This window comes from Perognathus longimembris, chromosome 28, assembly GCF_023159225.1.
Source record: "Perognathus longimembris pacificus isolate PPM17 chromosome 28, ASM2315922v1, whole genome shotgun sequence".
NCBI lineage: Eukaryota > Metazoa > Chordata > Mammalia > Rodentia > Heteromyidae > Perognathus > Perognathus longimembris.
The window spans coordinates 77,970,228-77,993,638 of record NC_063188.1 but is presented as its reverse complement, the minus strand read 5'-3'; the positions used below and the strand labels follow the sequence as shown (position 1 = coordinate 77,993,638).

The 23,411-nt window shown below is 46.4% G+C and overlaps 1 protein-coding gene across 5 annotated transcripts; it reads left to right on the top strand.

Annotated features, from left to right (window-relative positions):
* Window positions 1–1,222: 1,222 nt before the first annotated feature.
* On the top strand, window positions 1,223–21,649 carry Wdr13 (WD repeat domain 13). 5 transcript variants are annotated; one of them, XM_048336082.1, is made up of 10 exons: window positions 1,223–1,293; window positions 10,195–10,274; window positions 11,089–11,329; window positions 13,214–13,323; window positions 13,433–13,563; window positions 14,179–14,549; window positions 15,123–15,303; window positions 15,389–15,530; window positions 18,397–18,515; window positions 18,888–21,649. In XM_048336082.1, exons 2-10 carry the CDS (start codon window positions 10,234–10,236, stop codon window positions 19,070–19,072), a joined length of 1,521 nt encoding a protein of 506 aa, XP_048192039.1. In that variant the 5' UTR covers window positions 1,223–1,293; window positions 10,195–10,233; the 3' UTR covers window positions 19,073–21,649. The 5 variants fall into 5 exon arrangements, with proteins under 5 accessions (XP_048192039.1, XP_048192040.1, XP_048192038.1 ...); XM_048336083.1 differs by lacking the exon at window positions 1,223–1,293 and adding an exon at window positions 9,673–9,691; XM_048336081.1 differs by lacking the exon at window positions 1,223–1,293 and adding an exon at window positions 9,699–9,847.
* Window positions 21,650–23,411: the final 1,762 nt, after the last annotated feature.

The following is a 23,411-nucleotide window of genomic DNA, read 5'->3' as shown; positions in this document are numbered from 1 at the left end:
GCACTCTTGGGTGGTTGATTTTAAATCCTTTAATAAGTCAGGCACTGGTGGCTCATGCCTGTAATCCTAGCTGGTCAGTGTTAGGTCCTCTCCCTGAGGGCTACATGCAGATGCCCCCACCTCATTAAGTCTCCACCCAGTTACCTGGGTAACCTGCAGACCTGGAGGCAGTTACCTCCCCTTTCCCTGAGGTCACCTCCTAATCCACCTGGCCACACCCCTTGCCCCTGCCCTAAATAAAGCAAGGCTGGGTGGGGGTCACTCTCTCTCTCTCCCCTCTCTCAGGCCATGGATCATCTTGGCCACAGGCAAGTAGTTCAGTAATAAACTTTCTTTCCTGCCTGAATACCGCGTGGCGTTCTCCTTTACCGGCTACCTACTTTAAAAACCTGAGGAGGCTGAGATCTGACAATCACAGTACAAAGCCAGCTCAGCCAGGAAAGTCTGTGAAACGCTTCTCTCTACTAAACTACAAAAAGAAAAGAAAAGAAAAGAAATGCCAGAAATAGAGGCATGGCTCAAGTGGTAGAGTGCTAAACTTGAGCAAAATGAATCTTAGGGACAGTGCCTAGACCCCAAGTTCAAGCCCTGGGATTGGTACAAAAAAAAAATCCTTTAATGACTTACAGAAATGAAATTTTTCATTGCTTGTTGACTCTGTCTTGTTTCTCTTTTACTCTAACAATTTAAGATAGATTTGTTTGTGTGTGTGTCTGTGTGTGTCCACATGTGTGTCAATACTAGAGCTTGAACATGAACTTGGCCTGAAATTCTTGCTTAGTTTTTTCACTCAAGGCTAGTGCTCTACCAATTGATCCACAGCTCCACTTCTAGCTTTTTGCTGGTTAGTTTGAAATAAGAGTCTCAGATTTGTCTGCTTGGGCTAGTTTTGAACCTCAACCCTTGGATCTTAACCTCCTGAGTAGCTAGGATTACAGATTTCAGCACCCAGCATCCAGTTTAGGTTTTATTCTTGAAATTCAAATCCAAGAAGCATGTCTTACAATGTGACAGCATCCACTAATTTTGAAAAATAAGGCATATGCTACAGAATTCTCCCCACCTTTGAATAAGTACTTTGAATGTCACACCTTTCCTTTTAGTTACATATTAACTGGAAGGCTTACTTACATCTAGAATTCCCAGGGTTGAGGAAGTTACTGTTAAACCTCTAAGCATTGAGAGGCTTTCTGAGTTTCAGTTCACTCTAAGTGTTTATAATCAGATCCTGTGTTGCCACATAAAGGGGTTTAGTTATTTAAGGCCAGAGATCCAAACCCTAATCATTCCCAGGTAAGTGTTGAGCTATTTCTTTGATGTGTCTAATTTTAAGAAGGCCTTTCTTTCCTCAGGGGTCAAGAGTGGAGTTACAATATGGCCTACAGAATTTCACTTTTTTCTGGGGTATATATACCTTTTGTGGAGACCCAATATCCTTCAGAACCCAAGAAATTAGGATCATCTGCATACTAGAGTGAGGTCCCACAGTTGAAAGGGACCTTAGTTCCCTTGTTAAGGTGTTTCCAGTTGTTACATAGTTTCTATAAGGCAAGAAATGTAGAATCTGATATACAAATGAACCATAGAGAACAAACTTTTTCAGTAATCTCTTCTACTGTTCCCAGCATCAGATTTTTGTGCTATTGTTTTTAGAACTCAGCTTCGTGTTTTCATGAAGACTAACACACTACTACTTGAGCCAAACTTCCACTACTGGCTTTTTATTAGTTAATTGGAAGAAATGCATGGATTTGTGTGTCTCAGCTGGCTTCAATCCTCAAACCTTGTACCCTAGATCTCAGCCTTCTGACTAACTAGAATTACAGATGTGAGCCAACAGCACCCACCTTCCAGCTAATTAAGTTGCTTGTGTGAAATAGATATAACAACCTATTCTTGGGGCTAGGAATGTGCGGTAAGTGGTAGAGTGGTTGGCTTGCATGCATGAAGCCTTAGGTTCGATTCCTCAGTACCACATAAACAGAAAAGATCAGAAGTGGCACTGTGTCTCAAGTAGAGTGCTATCCTTGAGCAAAAGAAGCTCAGGGACAGTGCCCAGGCCCTGAGTTCAAGCCCCAGGACTGGCAAAAAAAAATCAACAACAACAAAAAAAAACAATTCTTCATAATGTGTTGGCTAGCTTTAGTTACTTTTCAAATGACTGGCAGGAATAGATCCATTTTGCTATTTATTGGTTTTGCTATAGGGTTTCATTATACAGTTCTATACGACCCAGGCTGACCATGACCCTCCTGTTTTAGCTTCCCAATCTGGGACCCATTCCTTCCCAGACCCATAGTCTGGGACTGAGTCCTTACTGGGGAAGTTGAATTAAGTATGACCCCAGTATTAACCCTGTGATGTGACTTCTTCCTGCCTTGATTCAGCCCAGGACAGCTGCACTGACCTTTACAATATCCAGAGCTTCATTTTTCTGGTACTTTCTCCCTTGCTGGGGATCACCCCAAAACGCCTCCCCCCCAAAATGCCTGGCAGTTGCGCTGTACCTTCAGCTACTTTGACCCCTTTTTATTCCAGATCCAGCTCAAATTTATTTCTCATCCCCGAAAACTCAGCAAGACTATTTTCTTTATGGCAAGTACCAATTTCTGAAAAATACTTAATACTTTCTTCCTGTTTGCCTCTCTCTCTCTCTCTCTCTCTCTCTCTCTCTCTCTCTCTCTCTCCCTCTCCTCTCTCTCTCTCTCTCTCTCTCTCTCTCTCTCTCTCTCTCTCTCTCTCTCTCTCTCTCTCTCTGTGTGAGTGTGTGTGTGTGTGTGTGTGTGTGTGTTGCAACTGGGATCTTTTTGCTCCTGGATGGCACTCTACCACTTGAGTGGCCTCCAGGTCCTGCTTTTAAGACTCGGAATTGCCTGTCCAGTTTGGCTCTGAACAAAGATCTTCAGATCTCAGGCTCCTGAATAGCTAAGCATAAACCACCGCTGTCTAGCTCCTTCCTTCCTTCCTTTTTTTTGCCAGTCCTTGGACTCAGGGCCTGAGCACTGTCCCTGGCTTCTTTGTTGCTCAAGGCTAGCACTCTACCTCTTGAGCCACAGTGCCCACTTCTGACTTTTTCTATATATGTGGTGCTGAGGAATCAAACCCAGGTCGTCATGCATGCTGGGCAAGCACTCTATCACTAGGCCACATTTCCCCCTTCCCCACTTTTGTAAATGCAAGTACTGGGGCTTGGATTCAAGGCCTGCACACTGTCCCTGACTTCTTTTTGCTCAAGGCTAGCACTCTGCCACTTGAGCCCTAGTGCCACTTCTGGCCTTTTTCTATATATGTAGTGCTGAGTAATGGAACCCAGAGCTTCATGTATACAAGGCAAGCACTCTTGCCTCCAGCCCCAGAGCCTCAAGCACTTCCTCAAGGTTTTTTTTGTTTGTTTGTTTTGTTTTGTTTTGTTTTTTTGGCCAGTTCTGGGCCATCAACTCAGGGCCTGAGCACTGTCCCTGGCTTCTTCCCGCTCAAAGGCTAGCACTCTGCCACTTGAGCCACAGCGCCACTTCTGGCCATTTTCTGTATATGTGGTGCTGAGGAATCGAACCCAGGGCCTCATGTATACGAGGCAAGCACTCTTGCCACTAGGCCATATTCCCAGCCCACGCAAGGTTTTTCTTGTAGCTAGGATTCTACAGCTTGAGCCATACTGAAGGGGGGAATGAAGAGTTAAAAGTAAACCCTATTTTCAGGCAGCCTCCGTTTTGTTGTCTGAGCAAACCCAGGGCAAGATTATTAGGGCCCAGCCGGTCAAGAACTCTAACCGCCTGGGAATGCTTAACTCTAACCGCCCCTAGAATGCCTCGAACCCTGAGCCAATCAGATTTGTACCCGTAATCTTGCTTGCTTAAACACCTGATTGCTGTAACTTTGTCTTTTGCCTTTATAAGCCCTGTGTAATCGCAGCTCGAGGCTGGCTCCTAACCTCCGCTGTGTCGGTGGGTAGGACAAGGCCCGGGCCGAGGCCCCGCTTGAATAAAGTCTTGCCTTGCTATTGCATTTCGGAATGTCTGAGTCTCGGTGGTCTTCTTGGTGGTGGCTTCGCGACTTGGCATAACAATACCTCTACAGCACACTGCTAGTTAATTGGAGGCAGAGCCTCTCAGATTTGTCTGCCCAGGCTGTTTCTGAATCACAGATCTCAGACTCCTGAGCAGCTGGACTATAGGTATGAGCCACCAGCACGCAGCTTACCCCTTTCTAAGCTTCTAAAAAGCTGAAAGTGCCTTATTTCATCAGCTTGTTCAAATTAAAAGTAACCTAATAAAAATGAGTAAATGGTTAAAAATTGAAAAATGCAGAATATTTGAGAGGCTATGTTCATTCTAATTCATGTGATTCTGCATCTGGAATTACCCATCAGGCCAATCTATTACCAAGAAAAGTATTTAAAACAATAGGGAACATTTTAGTGGACATTTTCTCTGGTCCAGATACTAGTTGAAGTTTTACAAGTAATTAAAACTGGAGTATGTCATTGTTAGTTTTGTTCTGCTAGTCCTAGGGCTTGAACTCTGGGCCCAGGTGCTGTCCCTGAGCTTATTTCACTTGAAGCTAGAGTTCTACCACTTGAGCCACAGCACTTCCAGCTTTTTCTGAGTAGTTTATTTGCGATAAGAGTCTCACAGTGGGGCTGGGAATATGGCCTAGTGGCAAGAGTGCTTGCCTCATATACATAAAGCCCTGGGTTCGAATCCTCAGCACCACATATATAGAAAAGGCCAGAAGTGGCACTAGGGCTCAAGTGGCAGAGTGGTAGCCTTGAGCAAAAAGAAGCCAGGGACAGTGCCCAGGCCCTGAGTTCAAGCCCCAGGACTGGCAAAGAAAACAAAAACAAAGAGTCTCACAGACTTTCCTGCCCAGGCTGGTTTCAAACCGTGATCCTCAGGTCCTTCTAAGTAGCTATGATTACAGGCGCAAGGCACTGTTGCTTGGCTAAAGCTGAAGTTTTACAATTATTACTTAGTCCTCACAATTACCCTATAACACATTGCTTTTTTACAGATGAAGAGGCTGAATCACTGAATGACAAACAGGTTATATGACTTACATGACACCACATTTCTCAGAATTGGCGAGCTTCCACTTGTGGCCAAGTTATATTTGCTCCTTAAAGTAATAGTAAGTGTTTGCATACAAACACTTTATATGCAGTGATTATGGAATCATACTTAAAACAATCCTATCATTAGATTATGTTTCTAGGAACTTTAAGCCTTCTGATGAAGTTTTAAAAATATTTCTTGAGGCCAGGTGCCAGGGGCTCACACCTGTTATCCTAACTACTTGGGAATCAGCAATCAGGAGGATCACAGTTTGAGATCAGCCTACACAAAAATTTGCAACACCCCCCAAAATTTGTTTTTGTTTTTTGCCAGTCCTGGGGCTTGAACTCAGGACCTGAGCACTGTCACTGGCTTCTTTTTGCTCAAGGCTAGCACTCTGCCACTTGAGCCACAGTGCCACTTCTGGCCATTTTCTATATATGTGGTGCTGAGGAATCGAACCCAGGGCTTCATGTATATGAGGCGAGCACTTTACCAATAGGCTATATTCCCAGCCCCACCCCCCAAAATTTGCATCACCTCATCTCAACCAATAGCTGGGCATAGTGGTATGTAACTGTCATCCTAGCTACTTAGGGGGAAGAGGTGAGGAGGAGCAAAACCAGGCCAGCTTAGGCCATACCACAGAAAGAAAGAAAAGGAAAGAAGGAAGGAAGGAGAGAAAGAGAAGAAAAGAAAAGTGAAAGCTGGTCATGTTTACCGGGTCCTGTAGTCATAACACTTAAGAAGCTAAGGCAGAAGTTGAGTTTGAGGCCAGTATGGGCTATAGAGTGAAACCTGTCCCCCAAAATAAAAAAATGTATGCCAGGTACCATTGGCTCATACCTGTAATCCTAGTCACTAGGGAAGCTGAGATTAGAAGGATTGAATTTACAGGAAAGCCTGGGCAAAAAGAAACAATCATGAGAACCCTTCTCAACCAACAGCTGCGTGTGTTGTCACACACCTGTCATACTAGTTACATGGTAGACTGAGATTGGGAGAATTGCTGTTGTAGGCAGAACAATCTGTGAAATTCATCTCAACAGAAAAAAAATCTGGGCATGATGATATGCACTTGTTATTCCAGTTATGGAGGGAAGCATAATCAGGAGGTTCAGGCTGTCCCAAGCAAAACGTGAGACTATATAAAAATTAACCAGAGCAGGAAACCTGCTAGTGACTCACACCTGTAATTATAGCCGCTCAGAAGACTGAGATCTAAAGACTGAGGTTCCAAGCCAGTTAACCACCAAAAAGCCAGAAGTGGAACTGTGGCTCAAGTAGTTTCCGTGCTCTGACTTGAAGTCCCAGGATGGCGCACGCGCACACACACACACACACACACACACACACACACACAAAATATATAGCCAGGGCTGGGGATATGGCCTAGTGGCAAGAGTGCTTGCCTCGTATACATGAAGCCCTGGGTTCAATTCACCAGCACCACATATACAGAAAATGGCCAGAAGTGGTGCTGTGGCTCAAGAGGCAGAGTGCTAGCCTTGAGCAAATAGAAGCCATGGACAGTGCTCAGGCCCTGAGTCCAAAGTCCGGGACTGGCCAAAAACAAAAACAAAATATAGCCAGATGCTGGTGACTTATGTCTATAATCCTACATACTCAGGAAGCTGAGATCTGAGGATTACAGCTTGAAGCCAGCCTGGGCAAGAAAGTCCACAAGACTCTTAGCTCCAATTAACTACCAAAAAGCCAAAAGTGGAACTGTGGTTCAAAGTGGTACAGCATTACCCTTGACCAAAATATCTCAGGGACAGTGCTTATACCCTGAGTTCAAGCTCCAGGACCAACAGAAGGGGTGGCACTTTGTCTATGTGGGATTATAAGTGCTTGTGAGAATACTGATCACAGTAGCATTTGTGATGAATGAAGAACTTCACAAGAAATCCAGCATTGGTCATAAATAGGGGCCAGTTAATTAGAATGCTGCCCTTGAACTCCCACACCTTCAGAATTCCTCATCTGTAAACAAAGATAGTAATAGGGCCCACAATATTCCTATTAAGATTAAATGTGGCTTAGTGGTAGATTGCTTGCCTAGCATGCATGAAGCCCTGGGAACGATTCCTCAGTACTACATAAACAGAAAAAGCTAGAAGTGGCACTGAGGCTTAAGTGGTAGAGTGCTAGCCTTGAGCAAAAGAAGCTTAGAGAGTGGCCCTGAGTTCAAACCTCAGGACTGGCAAAAAAAGAGATTATTTTAATACATATAAGCACTTAGTCTAATAGATGTTTGTGGTTTCATTGAGGTTGCATATTTGTGCAGTGAAATACAGTTTATTCTTTAGCAGCTGTATCTAAAAGGGTATTTAACATGAGAACAAACTGATCATTTGTTATAGGAACAAGGAAAGTGCTAAGTTAGCAACTCAGGGTGAACTTTTTCTTTCTTTTTTTGGGGGGGGGGATTTGAATTGACTTGATTATTCTGTAAATGTGAATTTTATTTTTTGTCAGTCGTGGTGGGGCTTGAACTCTGGGCCTGGGCGCTGTTCCTGAGCTCTTTAGCTCAAGGCTAGCACTCTACCACTTGAACCACAGCTCCATTTCCGGATTTCTAGTGGTTAATTGGAGATAAGATTCTCACTGTCTTTCCTGCCCGGCTGGCTTTGAACTTCAATCCTCATATCTCAGTCTCTTGAGTATCTAGGATTACAGGCGTGAGTCACCAGCACGGGCTTTAAATTTGAATTTTACAAAGCCCTTTACAAGGGGCTGGGAATGTGGCTTAGCAGTAGGGTGCTTGCCTAGCATGCACGAAGCCCTGGGTTTGATTCCTCAGCAACCTGTAAACAGAAAAAGCCGAAAGTGGCACTGTGGCTCAAGTGGTTGAGTGCTAGCCTTGACCAAAAGGAAGCCAGGGTTCAAGCCCCAGGACTGGCAAAAGAACAAAGCACTTTACGTCCTTTTGCATGTCCTGTGCTTCCACCTTAAGTGATCTGAGCACACGCACTCAAAGCTAGGTTTCCCTGATGGCTGCGGATTTTGCTGCTCTTAGCTATTGATACAATGTTGTCTGCCATAGCTACTAAGTAACAGTTTTGTCTCTATGGGTCACAACACAGAAAGGGAGTGACAGAAAGGAGTGAGGACACTGGAAGGACAAAACAAAGGCTTCCTCAAAAAAAGGGGGGGGGGGGGCTGGGGATATGGCCTGGTGGCAAGAGTGCTTGCCTCGTATACTTGAAGCCCTGGGTTCGATTCCCCAGCACCACATATACAGAAAATGGCCAGAAGTGGCGCTGTGACTCAAGTGGCAGAGTGCTAGCCTTGAGCAAAAAGAAGCCAGGGACAGTGCTCAGGCCCTGAGTCCAAGGCCCAGGACTGGCAAAAAAAAAAAAAAAAAAAGAAAGCTAGCATTGGTGGCAGAATCTAACTCAGTGGTTCTGTGAAGCCCTCCTTTACCAACAGGAAGTTTATTTTATTAACTTATTTTTTTAGCAGTTATGAGTTACAGTATTACTTTAACCCCTAGACAGATCCTTTAAAACAACCATTGCCTTGTAAATCTCTTTTCTCCAAACATCCTGTCGACAGAATGGTTTTTTTTTTCCTAAGCTACTACTTGTCCCCTAACTATTTTTGCTCAAGGCTAACATTGTACCACTTGACTCATACCTCCAAGTCAAAGTTTTAGGTGGTTAATTGGAAATAAGAGCCCAGGTTGGGTTGCAGCAAAGATCATCATATCTTGAGTAGCTAGGATTACAGGCACTAGCCACTGACACCTGGCCACAGTGACATATGTTTGTTAAAATACAGAAAAGGGTTAATATATTTTTGAATGTCTCATTTAAGAAGGCTCAAAAACATTGTTTAATTAAATGAATTTATTACAAAACAAATTGGTGACAATTTATGAGAACAAATTTTCACGTTACTCAGTTGATATTAAAATACAAACAGTATAACAATTACACTTTCAATTTCAACCTAGTAAGCTGTGTTTATCCTCATGAAGTTAAGGTGAACAGTTTAAAGCCAGCTGGGAGGCAAGAGGATCATGAGTTGGTCAGTTTAGGCTATGAGATGCAGCTTTCAATTTGTTTAAATTAAAAAAAAAAAAGATTCAGAGAGCTTCCTTAGGTCCAAACTTCAAAGTTGGTTTGGCCTAATTTTATTTTCTGCCCTTAGAGACTTAAGCCTCATGCTCTCTGGAGCATCCAAGTCAAAACACTCCCAATCCACTGATACCCGCCCCTCCCGCCCCCCAATCCAGGCACACACAGGCTAGCTTTTCTCATAATGGTATCCAGAGGCCCATTAGTCATTCTAAGAACAGCTTTCTAAAGATCTCTGCCTGTATGATTGATTTATTCTAGTTTTCCAGTTTTGCTCTGTCAATTTTATGCAGCTAAGAAGGGAACTAAATCACTCTTTAACAAGAAAGTCAGATTTCTGAATTCTAGTGAATGATTACAAGTTCTATTTCTGATTTCTAGTGGATGATTTTGCAGACTCACTCCAGTCCCTATGATCTCAGCACATTATCCCTGTATAGACATACAAAAAGTGCCATACGGGGGTGGGTAGAACTCAAGGGGTGGAGCCTCAGTCCTTGTGCCGGAAGCTACTGTCCCTTAGTGCGCCTGCGAGACTCCCACGCCCAGGGAAAGGTTCCTATCGATTTGTTCTGGGCTCGGCAGCTCTTTTTGGTAGCAGGCAGCCATCTTACCTGGAGCCTGAGAAAGGGAGAAGAGAGACAGAAGGAACGGGTGACACTGGTCTCAGGGCCGCCCTGGGGGCCTCAAGAGCCGGAGGCAGCCCCAGAGGTGGTCCTCGGTCCTAGACTAAGCTCTTGGACCCAAGAAGGGAAGGCGGAGGGCGGCTGTGGCAAGCTGGGTGGGAAATGTCAAGCAAGAATTGCTGGGCGGGGGACTCACGTTGCCATGGAGACCGGGAAGGGGCGGGGTCAAGTCTGAATAGCTGCTGTGAGTCACTGGGGCGCTGCCCAGGAAGGAAAGGGCTGGGGTGATGACCATGGTGACAGTATTATGGGGATTTCGCGACATCTCGGGTCTGGAGGGACTCAGTGTCAATAGCAACAGTCACCTGGCAGACAGGGTGGAACTAGATGCCTTTTCTTGGGATGCTGACATTCCAAGCCCTTGTCCTGCAGGCTCCCGCAGGCGGACACGCCAGAAGAGGAAGCCGGGGAATGGCCGCTGTGTGGCAGCAAGTCTTAGCAGTGGACGCGAGGTGAGGTGTGGGGTTTGAGCGGAACTTACTATGGTGCATGCGTAATGGCGATAGCTGAGACTGGGCGGAGAATTTACCTTGTGTGGCTGCCTGGGCATGCCTGAAGTGAGCTTGCAAACACCAAGAGAGATTGGCGGGGTTCAGAGAAGGGGAAATGTGGTTAAGTATGTGCATGCATAAAGTCTGTTTGGAAGGGGGAAATGGAGCCCAGGTTGCTGACTTCCAAGACCCTCATTGCTGGCCACCTTCCCTGATTCTCAACGTTACTACCCCAGTGTGATCCGTATCACCACCCTGCATTAACTCTTATCATTATGACACACTAGCCTCCATTGCTACACCAGTGTTCTACCATCGTGCTAGACTCCTCTCAGCTGTTACTGATGGCCCTGACTGGATTGCTTGGCCAGCCCCAACATAGTTGCCGACTGAGGGCTGGGAATATGGCCTAGTGGCAAGAGTGCTGGCCTCATATACATGAAGTCCTGGGTTCGATTCCCCAGCACCACATATATAGAAAATGGCCAGAAGTGGCGCTGTGGCAGAGTGCTAGCCTTGAGCAAAAAGGAGCCTGGGACAGTGCTCAGGCCCCGAGTCCAAGGCCCCAGGACTGGCAAAAAACAAAACAAACAGAGTTGCCGACTGAGACTGACTCAGTGGTCTTCATTATTAATGTTTCTCCATGCCTATTATTACTGTAAACCAACCCTATCACAGTATCTATTGCCACTTGATCAGTCTGGCCATCTTGTCCCCAGCTGACTGAGTCTCTGTATCCCATGCCTGCTGCCCACCCTGCTTCCTGACCTCACAGGTACAACGCCTACCGCACACCAACGTTTCCACAGTTTCGGACCCAGTATATTCGCCGGCGCAGCCAGTTGCTGCGGGAGAATGCCAAGGCTGGGCACCCCCCAGCATTGCGCCGGCAGTACCTGAGGCTACGGGGCCAGCTGTTGGGCCAGCGGTACGGACCTCTCTCTGAACCAGGCAGTGCTCGAGCCTATAGCAACAGCATCATTCGTAGCAGCCGCACCACCCTTGACCGAATGGAGGTGAGCTTCTGGGCACACTACCTACCTCTCTAGGTTACCACAGACTTGTCAAGCACCTGCAGCAGTGAATGAGGCACTGTTCTAGGCTGTTAGGGTCAGCAGAGTCTAGAGATAGTATACTAACTTAGCCAATAAACATGATTGACAATAAATGAAACAAACGTGGTAAACATACAGCAATCCAGATAAACTACCATGCTGTAGTGATGGAAAAATAAAGTGGACTTGAGAGATGAGAAAGGACTAGCATTTAGGGGATAGGAATGTGGCTTAGTGGTAGAGTGCTTGCCTAGCATGCATGTAGCCCTGGGTTCAATTCTTCAGTACCACATACACAGAAAAAGCCAGAACGTGACACAAGTGGTAGAGTGCGAGCCTTAAGCAAAAGAAGCTCAGGGACAGTGCCCAGGCCCTGAGTTCAAGTCTCAGGACTGGAAAAAAAGGAAAGAAAAGAAAGAAGAAAGAAAAAAAGTCAGATGGACTAGGATTTAGTATGGGAGATGTGGCTTATTGACAGAATGCTTGTCTAGTATGCATGAGGCACTGGGTTATATCCCCAGCACCACACACAAACACATATATAGAAGAACTAGGCTGAGTGAAAAAGGTAAGCTATTTGGGGGAGGGGTACCATTACTGGGGATTGAACTCAGAGCTATGAACCATTCCTTTAGTTTTGTTGCTTAAGGCTGGCACACTATGTCTTGAACCACACATCTACTTTGGCTTTTTGTTGGCTAATTGGAGAGAAGAGTCTCTTAGACTTTCCTGCCTGGGCTGATTTTGAGCCTTGATCCTCAGATCTCAGCCTCCTGTATAGCTAGTATTATAGGTGTGAGCCACTGGTACTTGGCTGGAAAGCTATGTTTTCTGGAATGATTAGTGAAGATCCCTCAAACAAGGTGATAACTAAAACATAAATGAAGCGAGACTGAGAGTAGAGAAAGAAAGTGGGCACTGGTGGCTCTCACACCCATATACTTAGGAGGCTGTGAACTGAGGATCTCAGTTCAGAATCAGCCTGGGCAGGAAAGTCCGTGAGACTCTTATCTCCAGTTAACCACCAAAAAGCCAGAAGTAGAACTATAACTTAAGTGGTAGAGCACTAGCCTTGAGCAAAAAAAGCTCAGGACAGCACCCAGGCCCTGAGTTCAAGCCCCAGGACTGGCATGCACGCACACACACACACACACACACACACACACACACACACACACACACACACCTCTCATTCTCAGTGCAGAAAACTTGCACTGAGGATGAGAAGGTAGAAGCAGGCACTAGAGTAAAAGTCCTGCCACAATGCAAAGTAAGGGCATAGAATACATATGTTTTTTAAGCCTATTTTTTTTGTCGGTCCTGGGGCTTGAACTCTGGGCCTCAGTGCTGTTCCTGAGCTCTTCAGCTCAAGTTTAGTGCTCTACCAATTAAGCCACAGTGCCACTTCTGGTTTTCTGGTGTTTAGTTGGAGATAAGAGTCTCATGGACTTTCCTGCTGAAGCTTGGCATTGAACCGCAATCCTCAGATCTCAGCCTCCTGAGTAGCTCGGATTATAGGTGTGAGCCACTGGCTCCCAGCCTTAAAAAACACTCATTTTTTGTTACCTTTTGAGGCTCCAGACCTTAGTAGTTCTTCCTCTTTTTTTGCCAGTCCTGAAGCTTGAACTCCTGGTCTGGGTGATATCTCTGGGCTCCTTTTGCTCAAGACTAGCACTCTACCACTTGAACCACAGTGCCACTTCTGACCTTTTCTGTTTATGTGGGACTGAGGAATCAAACCCAGGGCTTCATGCATGCTAGGCAAGCACTCTACCACTAAGCCACATTCCCAGCCCCCTCAGAGGCTATCTTTAAGAAACACTAACCCAGATCCTCTGTTTACAGGACTTTGAAGATGATCCTAGAGCCTTGGGGGCTCGAGGGCATCGCCGTTCTGTTAGCCGTGGCTCCTACCAGTTGCAGGCGCAGATGAACCGTGCAGTCTATGAGGACAGGTATACATTACAGGCAGCCAAGGAATAGGGGCTCAGGAGGAGGAGAAGGACCCTGGGACATGGCAGGCTAAATAACTCTATCTACCTTCTAACTTTCTTTGGGATCCAGGCCTCCTGGCAGTGTTGTTCCCACATCAGTGGCAGAAGCAAGTCGGGCCATGGCTGGAGACACATCGCTGAGTGAGAACTATGCCTTTGCAGGCATGTACCATGTCTTTGACCAGCACGTGGATGAAGCAGGTGAGCCAGTGTATGGGTGGTGGGTTCTGTCACCAAAAGTTTGTCCAAACAACCAAAGCATTCTTTTCCAGAATGCAAGGCCTCTGGCACCACGCCTCTGAAGGAGGACTTACCACCCATAAAGCCTTTGGCAAACTCAATAGCCCTCTGCAAAGTGGTCTACAAATCTTGGTGCTTTCTCACTGGGAAGGGCCTCAGAAACTCAAGGGAGCCCTTCACAGGAGGCTGCCTGGGTTCGTGAGTCACTTGGAAGAGCTCAAAGCCTATGCTGATGCTAACTCCCTTGCAGAGGGCCAAGTGGGCTGCAAACTGTCAAAGGTTTTATAAGCTGCTGTGACCTTTGATGGTCAAGTGCTCATTCAGCCAGTAGGAGCTTTTTTGAATTGCAGAACTTTTGCAATCAGCAAAGTGCCTGCTGAGATTTAGAGAGCATGTTGGCAGAGGGCCTCCTGAGGTCACCACTGCTTTTGTCAGCCAAGGAAAGCCCTTTTTCTGAGGCCACCATTCCTTGTGCAGTGGGGTCCCAGCCCCCTGTACACACCTCGGAGCCTTTTATAAACCAAAAGTGCCCAACGAGTGTGCTGACTTCCCACAAATGGCTCCTTGGCATTGCAGTCCCAAGGGTGCGCTTCGCCAATGATGACCGGCACCGCCTGGCCTGCTGCTCACTGGATGGCAGCATCTCCCTATGCCAGCTGGTGCCTGCCCCACCTACTGTGCTCCGAGTGTTGCGGGGCCATACCCGCGGTGTCTCCGACTTCGCCTGGTCCCTCTCCAATGACATCCTCGTGTCCACCTCTCTCGATGCCACCATGCGCATCTGGGCCTCCGAGGACGGCCGCTGCATCCGGGAGATCCCTGACCCCGATGGCGCCGAACTGCTGTCCTGCACCTTCCAGCCCGTCAACAACAACCTCACTGTGGTCAGGCTCCAGGGTGCCCGCGCACCAAGGGCGGGCATGCTAGGTCCAGAGGGCTGTCTGAGGGTATTAGAGGATAAGATCTAAGATACCCCTTCCCCCGGTCTCATCCTAGAAGCCTTCCTGTGGCCAGGCTTGAAGGGAAACAGGCCAGAGAATAGGGAGATGCAATTCTTGGTCTGGAATAGCCTTATTATGGTAGCCTCTAGGGAGGACCAAGCTGAAATGGGGCCTGAGCCCTGGGATCCTTCTGATTCCATCAGTCCAAGTCCAGCTCTTTTCTACCTTCAGGGGCTGTCAACAGCAACCCCATTGTGATCAGACTCCAGGATAGACTGGTCAGAGGGCAGGGGAAGGATATGGAAAGTATTCCATGGCATGGAGCAGTCAGAGCACAAGGGAGCTGCAATGATACTTCAGGCCTGGAAGAGCCCTGTGGCTTTCAGCAAGGCCAAGGGGAAACATTATGGCTCTGAGACCCTGATCATCCCATGAGCAGCTGCCTTCCTCTGGATAGATTGAAAGAGGGGCTAGCTAGAGAGCAGGAATATATATAGTCTCCCTACCCCACCCACTGTAGTCAGACTTGAGGAGGGACTGCTTGAGCTTGAGTTGATGGTGAATACATTCATCCCACAGGTGGGGAATGCCAAGCATAACATACATGTCATGAACATCTCCACGGGCAAGAAAGTAAAAGGTGGCTCCAGCAAGCTGACAGGTCGTGTCCTCGCTCTGTCTTTTGATGCTCCTGGCCGTCTGCTCTGGGCAGGTGATGACCGTGGCAGTGTCTTCTCCTTCCTCTTCGATATGGCCACAGGTAGGCAGGTCACAGACTGGCATCGTTGGGTAGTTCTTCCTCTATCCTCCCAAGACTCAGCTTTCACCCTCATTTTTCCCTGCAGGGAAACTAACCAAGGCCAAGCGTTTGGTGGTACATGAGGGCAGTCCAGTAACCAGCATCTCTGCTCGCTCCTGGGTCAGTCGTGAGGCCCGGGATCCCTCACTTCTCATCAACGCTTGCCTCAGCAAACTGCTGCTCTACAGGTGGGCCCATCCCCCATCAGGAGGACCTCCTGGGAAGGAAGGGCTGGCCTCTTCCATCAGCCTGGGATAAAAGCCCATCTCCCACATCAGAATAATTTCACTGAGGCTAGAGGCTGGCACTCCTTATGATATGATAACAATAGGACCTGGTATGGAGCTCAGTAGTAGAGGACTTGCCTAGCAATGGACAGGCCCTGGCTTCCATCTCAGTGCTGCAAAAGAAAAAATTAATGATAACAATAATAGTAATAGTGACAGCAGCAGTAACACAATATGATTATGTGTGTGGCCTACAATATGTGGTGTACACAGTATGATAATGTCAGTATAGCAACAGTAATAACAGCGATAGGAAGTACCTGTACCACAACTGCTGTGGCTAGGCCCTATTCAAAGCTTTCTGCATATTTCCTTATTTAGTCCTCACACTGGCCTGTGATGTAGGTACTATCATTGTCTCCGTGTGTGTGTGTGTGTGTGTGTGTGTGTGTGTGTGTGTGTACTGGGACTTGAACTCAGAGCCTCATACTCTTCCTTTTATTTTTGCTGGTTAATTGGAGATCAGTCTCATGGTTGTCTTCCCCAGCTGGCTTTGAACCATTATTCTCCTATCTCATCCTCTTGAGTAGCTAGGATTGTAGGTATGAGCCACTGGCACTCAGCTTCAATATCTCCATCTTAAAGTTTGACAAAATGAGGCATAAAATACAGGGCCCTAGATTCATTAAACACACACACACACACACACACACACACACACACACACACACACACACACACACTCCAACTAGCCCTTTTCCCTTAGAACAGAGGCTTATTTTTCTTCCATCCATCCATCTGGCTGGCTGGCCTGGCCTATCTCTATCTATCTATTTTTTTTTTTTGCCAGTCCTGGGGCTTGGACTCAGGGCCTGAGCACTGTCCCTGGCTTCTCTTTGCTCAAGGCTAGCACTCTGCCATGTGAGCCACACCGCCACTTCTGGCCATTTTCTATATATGTGGTGCTGGGGAATCGAACCCAGGGCTTCATGTATACGAGTCAAGCACTCTTGCCACTAGGCTATATTCCCAGCCCCCTATCTACCTATTTTTGTGCCAAGTCTGGAGCATAAACTCAGACCTATCACTCTTGCTTATCATTTTCTATTTCTGTCTGGTTTTATTATCACTTAAGTCTTGCCTCCAGTTTGGCTTTTTGTTACAGTTTGTTTTTTCCCAAGACCGAGACTCTCATTATTTGATGCTTTTCCTCATTGGCTGGCATTCTACCCCATGAGTTAAGCCTCCAACCCAGTCCAGCTTTTTTTCTGAGATAGAATCTCACAGATTTGGGCTGGGAATGTGGTTTAGTGGTAGAGTGCTTGCCTAGCATTCATGAAGCCCTGGATTCAATTCCTTAGTACCACATAAAAAGAAAAAGCTGGAAGTAGCACTGTGACTTAAGTGGTAGATTACTAGCCTTGAGCAAAAAGAAGTTCAGAGACAGTGCCCAGGCCCTGAGATCAAGGTCCAGGACACACACACACACACACACACACACACACACACACACAAATATTACATATTTTTCTATGAGGACAGGCTTTGAGCCTCACATTTCTGCATCCTATAGCTAAGATTATAGACTTGAGCCACTAGAACTCATCTGTCATGTTACCCAAGTGCATCTCTCAGTCCAGCAGTGAACTGGAATGACCTAAAGCACTTACCATGTCCAAAGATGGATGTGGTCATGCATGCGTGAAATCCCAGAATTGAGGGAAGGCTAAGGCAGTAAGATTTTGCATTTGAGGCCAGGTTGGGATTGAAAATGAGACTCTCTCTCTCAAAAAAAATGTCAATCCAGGTGCTGATGGCTCATGCCTGTTAATCTCACTATTCAGGAGGCTGAGGTCTGAGAATCACAGCTTGAAGCCAGCCCAGGGGGAAAAAAAGACCATGAGACTCCTCTCTCCAATAAACTAATCAGGCTGGGAATATGGCCTAGTGGTAAAGTGCTCGCCTCATATACATGACACTCTGGGTTCGATTCCTCAGCACCACATATATAGAAAAAGCCAGAAGTGGCGCTGTGGCTCAAGTGGTAGAGTGCTAGCCTTGAGCAAAAAGAAGCCAGGGACAGTGCTCAGACCCTGAGTTCAAGCCCCAGGACTGGCAAAACAAAACAAAACTAAACAAACAATAAACTACTCAGAAAAAGCTGGAAATAGAGCTGTGGCTCAAGTGGTACAGCATTAGCCTTAAGCACAAAGAGGCTCAGGGACAATATCCAGGCCCTGATTTCAAGCCCCAGGACTGGAAAAAATTTTTTTTTCTTTCTGGTGATACTTGACTTTTGAACTCAAGGGGCCTTGCACTTGATCAGCCAGCATTTTGCCAGTTAAGCCACACTTTAGCTTTCTTTTCAACATTTTAATTTTGTATGTAGAAATCTTTATTCCCATTTCTGGTGTGAGGAGGAGAAAATGTTTTCACACATACACACACACACACACACACACACACAATTTCTCTCAACTTTGTCTTGTTATACTAAAATAAATCCTTGCTAAAACTTCAAATCCTTCGTTGGGCACTGGTGGCTCACACTTGTAATCCTAGCTACTCAAGAGGCTGAGATCTGAGGATCCCAGTTCAAAACCAGCCCAAGTAGGAAACTTTGTGAGTTACTTATCTTCAGCTAATCTAACAAAAAGCAAGAAGTGGAGGTATGGTTCAAATGGTAGAGCACCAGCCTTGAGCAAAAAAAGGACAGCCCCGGGTGCTGAGTTTAAGCCCCAATAGCAACATACAAAAATAAATAGAAAACTAGATTTTGTCCTGGAGCTGGGGCAGAGCCTGACTCACTCTTTCACCTTCTCCTCAGGGTGGTTGACAACGAGGGAACCCTGCAGCTAAAGAGAAGCTTCCCCATTGAGCAGAGCTCGCACCCTGTGCGTAGCATCTTCTGCCCTCTCATGTCCTTCCGCCAGGGAGCCTGTGTGGGTGAGTCCCAGAGGGACAGGGACCTGGGCATCTGGGGAATGGTAGGGACCAGGTAAGCTGCCAATGTGGCTCAGATATCACAACATTCTGATGCCATGACTTCCTGGTCCTTGTGTCTTCTCATGGCCTAACAGCCTCATGCTGGGACTTCCAGTTCCAATCATTTTAGACCCAAAGTCCCAAACCCACTGGGCACATCAGAGCCTGCAACAGAGATCTGACACCTTACATGTAGAGCCAAATGATCTCCCACTTGGGGATGGGCCCCTCAGACCTCAAGGCATGCTGGGACCTCACACCTCTCACACTGAGCTGAGTTCACACCCAGGATCCCAGTAGCCTCCTGATGGCCTTTCCCTCTTGCCCACACAGTGACAGGCAGTGAAGACATGTGCGTGCACTTCTTTGATGTGGAGCGAGCAGCCAAGGCTGCAGTCAACAAGCTGCAGGGCCACAGTGCGCCTGTGCTTGATGTCAGCTTCAACTGTGATGAGAGTCTACTTGCCTCCAGTGACGCCAGTGGCATGGTCATCGTTTGGAGGCGGGAGCAAAAGTAGGGTCTTGTCAGCCCTGCCCTCCCCACTGTCCCATCACTCTCACTTCTTCCTCCCTCCCTCCCCCTTCCATCCTTGTCCTGTAAATAAAGCTGTGCTTATGGTGAGGGCCAGTTCCCAGGTCTGCCAGGAAGTGGCCTCAAGGGAACTCTGGGACCCATAGGTAAACAGAGGCCCCATCCTCATTCATGCAGTGATGTGTTCATTCAGCAAGCACTTCCTGGGTACCTCCTGTCACAGTGTTTCCCAGAGCCATGCATTCAGCAGACACACTGAGCACTGATGGTATGCCAGGAACTATTTTAGCTGGGGACATAGCTGTAACCTAAACTGACAGAAATCCTTACCTTTGTGGGCCGGCACACCACACAATAGAAAAAGTCCCCAACTTAGGGTGATACAACGTACAATTTTTCAACATTCTGATTTTTTGACTTTCTAATGGTGCAATAGTGTATCCATGTAGCTAGTCTGTTTTGTTTTTCACTTTCAGTGTAGTATTTGATACATGACATGAACTAGTCAACACTTCCTTATAAAATAGACTTTGTGTTACATAACTGCCCAGCCGAATGCTAATGTTAAGTGTTCTTGGGCATGTTTAAAGCAGGCTAGGCCATGCTAGGGTGTTTGGTAGCTTGGATATACGAAATACATTTTTAACTTAAGGTATTTTTAACTTCAGATAGGTTTATTGGGATGTAACCCTGTCATAAGTCAAGGCCAATAGTAATGATAATAGACTAGCTAAAGATGTAGCAAGGAAGGGAGGTGAATTATAGGAGTAGGGTTGGGCTCTTTTGATGATGTCATCAAGGGAAGACATTCCTGACAGAGTGGCACTGAGACAAGGGCTTGAGTGAAATAAGAAGGAAGCTATAGTGTGACAGGGAGAAGAACCTTCAACACAGAGAAAATCTAGTGCATAGGCATTGAGGGAAGAATATTTTCGAAGGATCCTTGTACAGGCCAGAGCATGGCTGGCTTACAGTGTAATAGATAACCAGATGAGAAGGGCCAGGTGCTGTAGGGCTTTTTGGGCCATGCTGAGGATCTTGGCTTTTTTTCCTGAGGGAGGGAGGAGGGTGGTAGTACAGGAGTTAGGGGAGGAAAAAATATTGAAGTCTACTCTAGGGATTTCATGATATTATATTGTAAGACTCAGGAGGACTAAGACTTCTAGATTCCCAACAGAGTCATTTCTATGTATCCAGCCCCACACTTGCCAATGCACTGGGATGATTCCCCAAAGCAGGAAGCAGAGGTGTCAAGTTTTTGGAGTGCCATGCCAGTATGGGGGCAGTGATAGTCCCTGAGGCTGAGCTAGGGCTCCTTCTATGGGGTAGAGGCAATGGGGAAATCTCTCAAGACCACCCTTATCTCCTCCCATGTCCACTCAGGGCCAAAATTCCAGCCCTGGAATGGATCAGAGACAAAGGAATGTTCATTATTGGAGGGGATTTCCAAGTGAGGAGAGATTACTCGGATATTGTTATCCAAATCCCTTGTCAGCCAGAATTACCAGGAAATATCAAAGAAATTCTCACTCCAGCTCCTCCCAAGTCTGCATGCTGCCTCTTATGCATCAGTTTCAACGAACACCTTAGGACTTTAGAGTCAGTCTATAGAATTAGATACTCCAACTTGGTGGCCGAAGGTTTCTGAGCAATGGAACTCATATCATCAGTCCCTTTGAGGATGGACATGAATCTCATGTTTGTTCACTCTATTATTTGCTAGTATGGTTACTTGCAGCCCAAAGCATTTCTAACTGGAACTACCCATAGGATCTATTCCATGGTAAGGTAAATGGTGATGACCTAAGTCTATCCGTGAGGTGGATTGTTCATATTTGTGCCAGCATCTCAAAACAAAGCTGAAAGCTCAGGAATGTCTCAAGACTCAGCATATGGTTGCATTCATGGCTGTGATTTAGTATAGCTAAAAGAATCAGTGAAGGGAAATGATGTATGGGACCAAAGGGGGGGCGGGCAAGGGAGATCAGGCACAAGTTCATAAGAGTCCTCTCTTCCTGGACCCATTCAGGATGTGCTCACTTCCCCCATGTACTGTTTGACAGGCATGTAACCAAATTCCACACTCCTGAAAGGAAATCAAGTGTTCAGCATTAACCCCATTGCTTATGTAAGTAGTTTAGACATAGTGAGCTAGTTACTATGGGGAATAGTGGGAATACTTCTGAAATGTAAGTAAATGCTCAGACACCATTCAAAGTCTAGCCTTGAAGAAAGTCTTCCCATGGATAGTTCAGACCTGCATGTTGACTCTTCTCTCCATAGCCTGTAACCCCAGATAGGCAATCACTTTCCTCCAGGGTCTATAGGTAGCAAGAGAATTTGGGGGAACTTAATTTCTTTATGTTGTTTTTTGAGTCTAGATTCAGGATGATTGATCATGAATATTGTTGTGCATGATTTGGGGGGAGGGAGTTCCTCTTTGTGAAATTTCTGAGGTGGCAGAGTTGATCTTAAATTCATCTGGATGATAATTTTCCTGACACCCCAGTCCAAGGGGAAATAAATACTGAGTAAACAATAAAAAGTTAAAACTAGTGTTATTGGTCACACTTGGGCCTCTCTGTTAACTTGACCATCATCACAGTGCCTCTGGTTTCATATCAGACTGAAGCTCTGTTGACCGTTCCACCATGAGTACCTCTCTGGTTCCCCTCCCCCCAATCAGACCTTCATTAACTGGTCCATGCCTTTTAATGATAATACTCTTTTTTTTGCCAGTCCTGGAGCTTGGACTCAGGGCCTGAGCACTGTCCCTGGCTTCTTTTTGCTCAAGGCTAGCACTCTGCCACTTGAGCCATAGCACCACTTCTGGCCGCTTTCTATATATGTGGTGCCGGGGAATTGAACCCTGGGCTTCATGTATTCGAGACAAGCACTCTTGCCACTAGGCCATATTCCCGGCCCCCTGGTCCATGCCTTTTGTCTTACTCTGAACAGCTGAAACAGGCTGTGTGTGTGTGCATGCGTGCATGCACATGTGCACACGTGCCAGTCCTAGAGCTTGAACTCAGGGCCTGCATGCTATCCCTGACCTATTGTGCTCAAAGCTAGAACTCTACTACTTGAGCCACAGCTCTAATTCTGGCTTTGTTTTTTGGAAGTTAATTAGATAAAAGTCTTAATGGATTTTCCAACTGAGCAGGCTCTAAACTGCAATCTCAGATCTCAGCGCTCTGTGTTGCTAGAATTATATGTATAAGTAGGGCTGAAGTGCCATGCTAACACCAACTTTTTAGACTCCAGGCCCAAAGTCCAGAAGTCTCAAATTAGGTCCAACCACTTGCCCCCGTATGTGAAATAGACATAATGGAGGACAGAGAAAGGTTTATTACAAGGCAGTTGTAGGAAGACAGCATTTCAGTACATCTTCAGCCATCTTCAGAGATAGGCTGAATTGGGGTTGGAGTTGTGGTTCAGGTGGTAGAGTGTCAGCCAGTGAGCAAAAGTGTCAGATGCTGAGTTTGAATGCCAGTCGGGGGAGGGGTGGTGGCAAATAAATAGAAAGAATTGGGTACTCTCAGGTACTCTCAGGTCCAAATGTGGCCTGGTTGACCATTAGCTTGGTCTTTGTTCTTAGAGGAGTCTTGGGAAAATGTTGTCAATTTTCCATTGGGGCAAATTATCTGACAGGTGATCTATCTGTTGTGAGTTTCTATCTGTTTGCTGATAAGAAGGCATTGCCCAGCCTGGCACTGGTGGCACACACCTGTAGTTCTAGCTACTCAGGAGGCTGAGGTCTGAGGATCATAGCTCAAAGCCAGCCCCAGGCAGGAATGTCTATGAGACTTTTATCTCCAATTAGCCACCAGAAAACTGGAAGTGGCACTGTGGCTCAAAGTGGCAGAGTGCTAGCCTTGAGCAAAAGAGCTCAAGGACAGTGTCTGGGCCCTGATTTCAAGCCCCAGGACCAACAAAGAAAATAAAAAGGCATCGCCTGTTCAAGGGGCAGTTTTCCTGCCACACAAGATACTTACCAGTGAACCTGGTCTTTCCTGGAACCCAAGGTGATTACGAAGAGACTGCAGCAGAGAATAGCGCAGACCAAGGATACAAAGTTGGGGGACTTTTAGTTCATTCACCACGGCCCATCAATAGCATCTTTTAGCTTGCCTCTTACAGAACCTGTTATTGCTTCATCATTAAAAGCCTCCCCTGGTTTGAAGCTGAAACTGAACCCACTGTTAATTATTCCCCAGCCAGTGAAACAAACCAAAGCTCTCACACCAGAGCTTCTGCACAATAGTCCACCAGCAATTGTCTTCTGCTCTCACACTGAGCTTCAACATTAGCTTCTGTTAATTATT

What these genes read in the sequence shown, in the direction of transcription:
- Wdr13 (XM_048336080.1), top strand. Translation starts at nt 10,150, where the DNA reads ATGCCTTTTCTTGGGATGCTGACATTCCAAGCCCTTGTCCTGCAGGCT. An exon ending in CGTGCAGTCTATGAGGACAG is followed by an intron (nt 13,324 to 13,432) that starts GTATACATTACA and finishes TTTGGGATCCAG; the next exon opens with GCCTCCTGGCAGTGTTGTTC. An exon ending in CCTCTTCGATATGGCCACAG is followed by an intron (nt 15,304 to 15,388) that starts GTAGGCAGGTCA and finishes TTTTCCCTGCAG; the next exon opens with GGAAACTAACCAAGGCCAAG.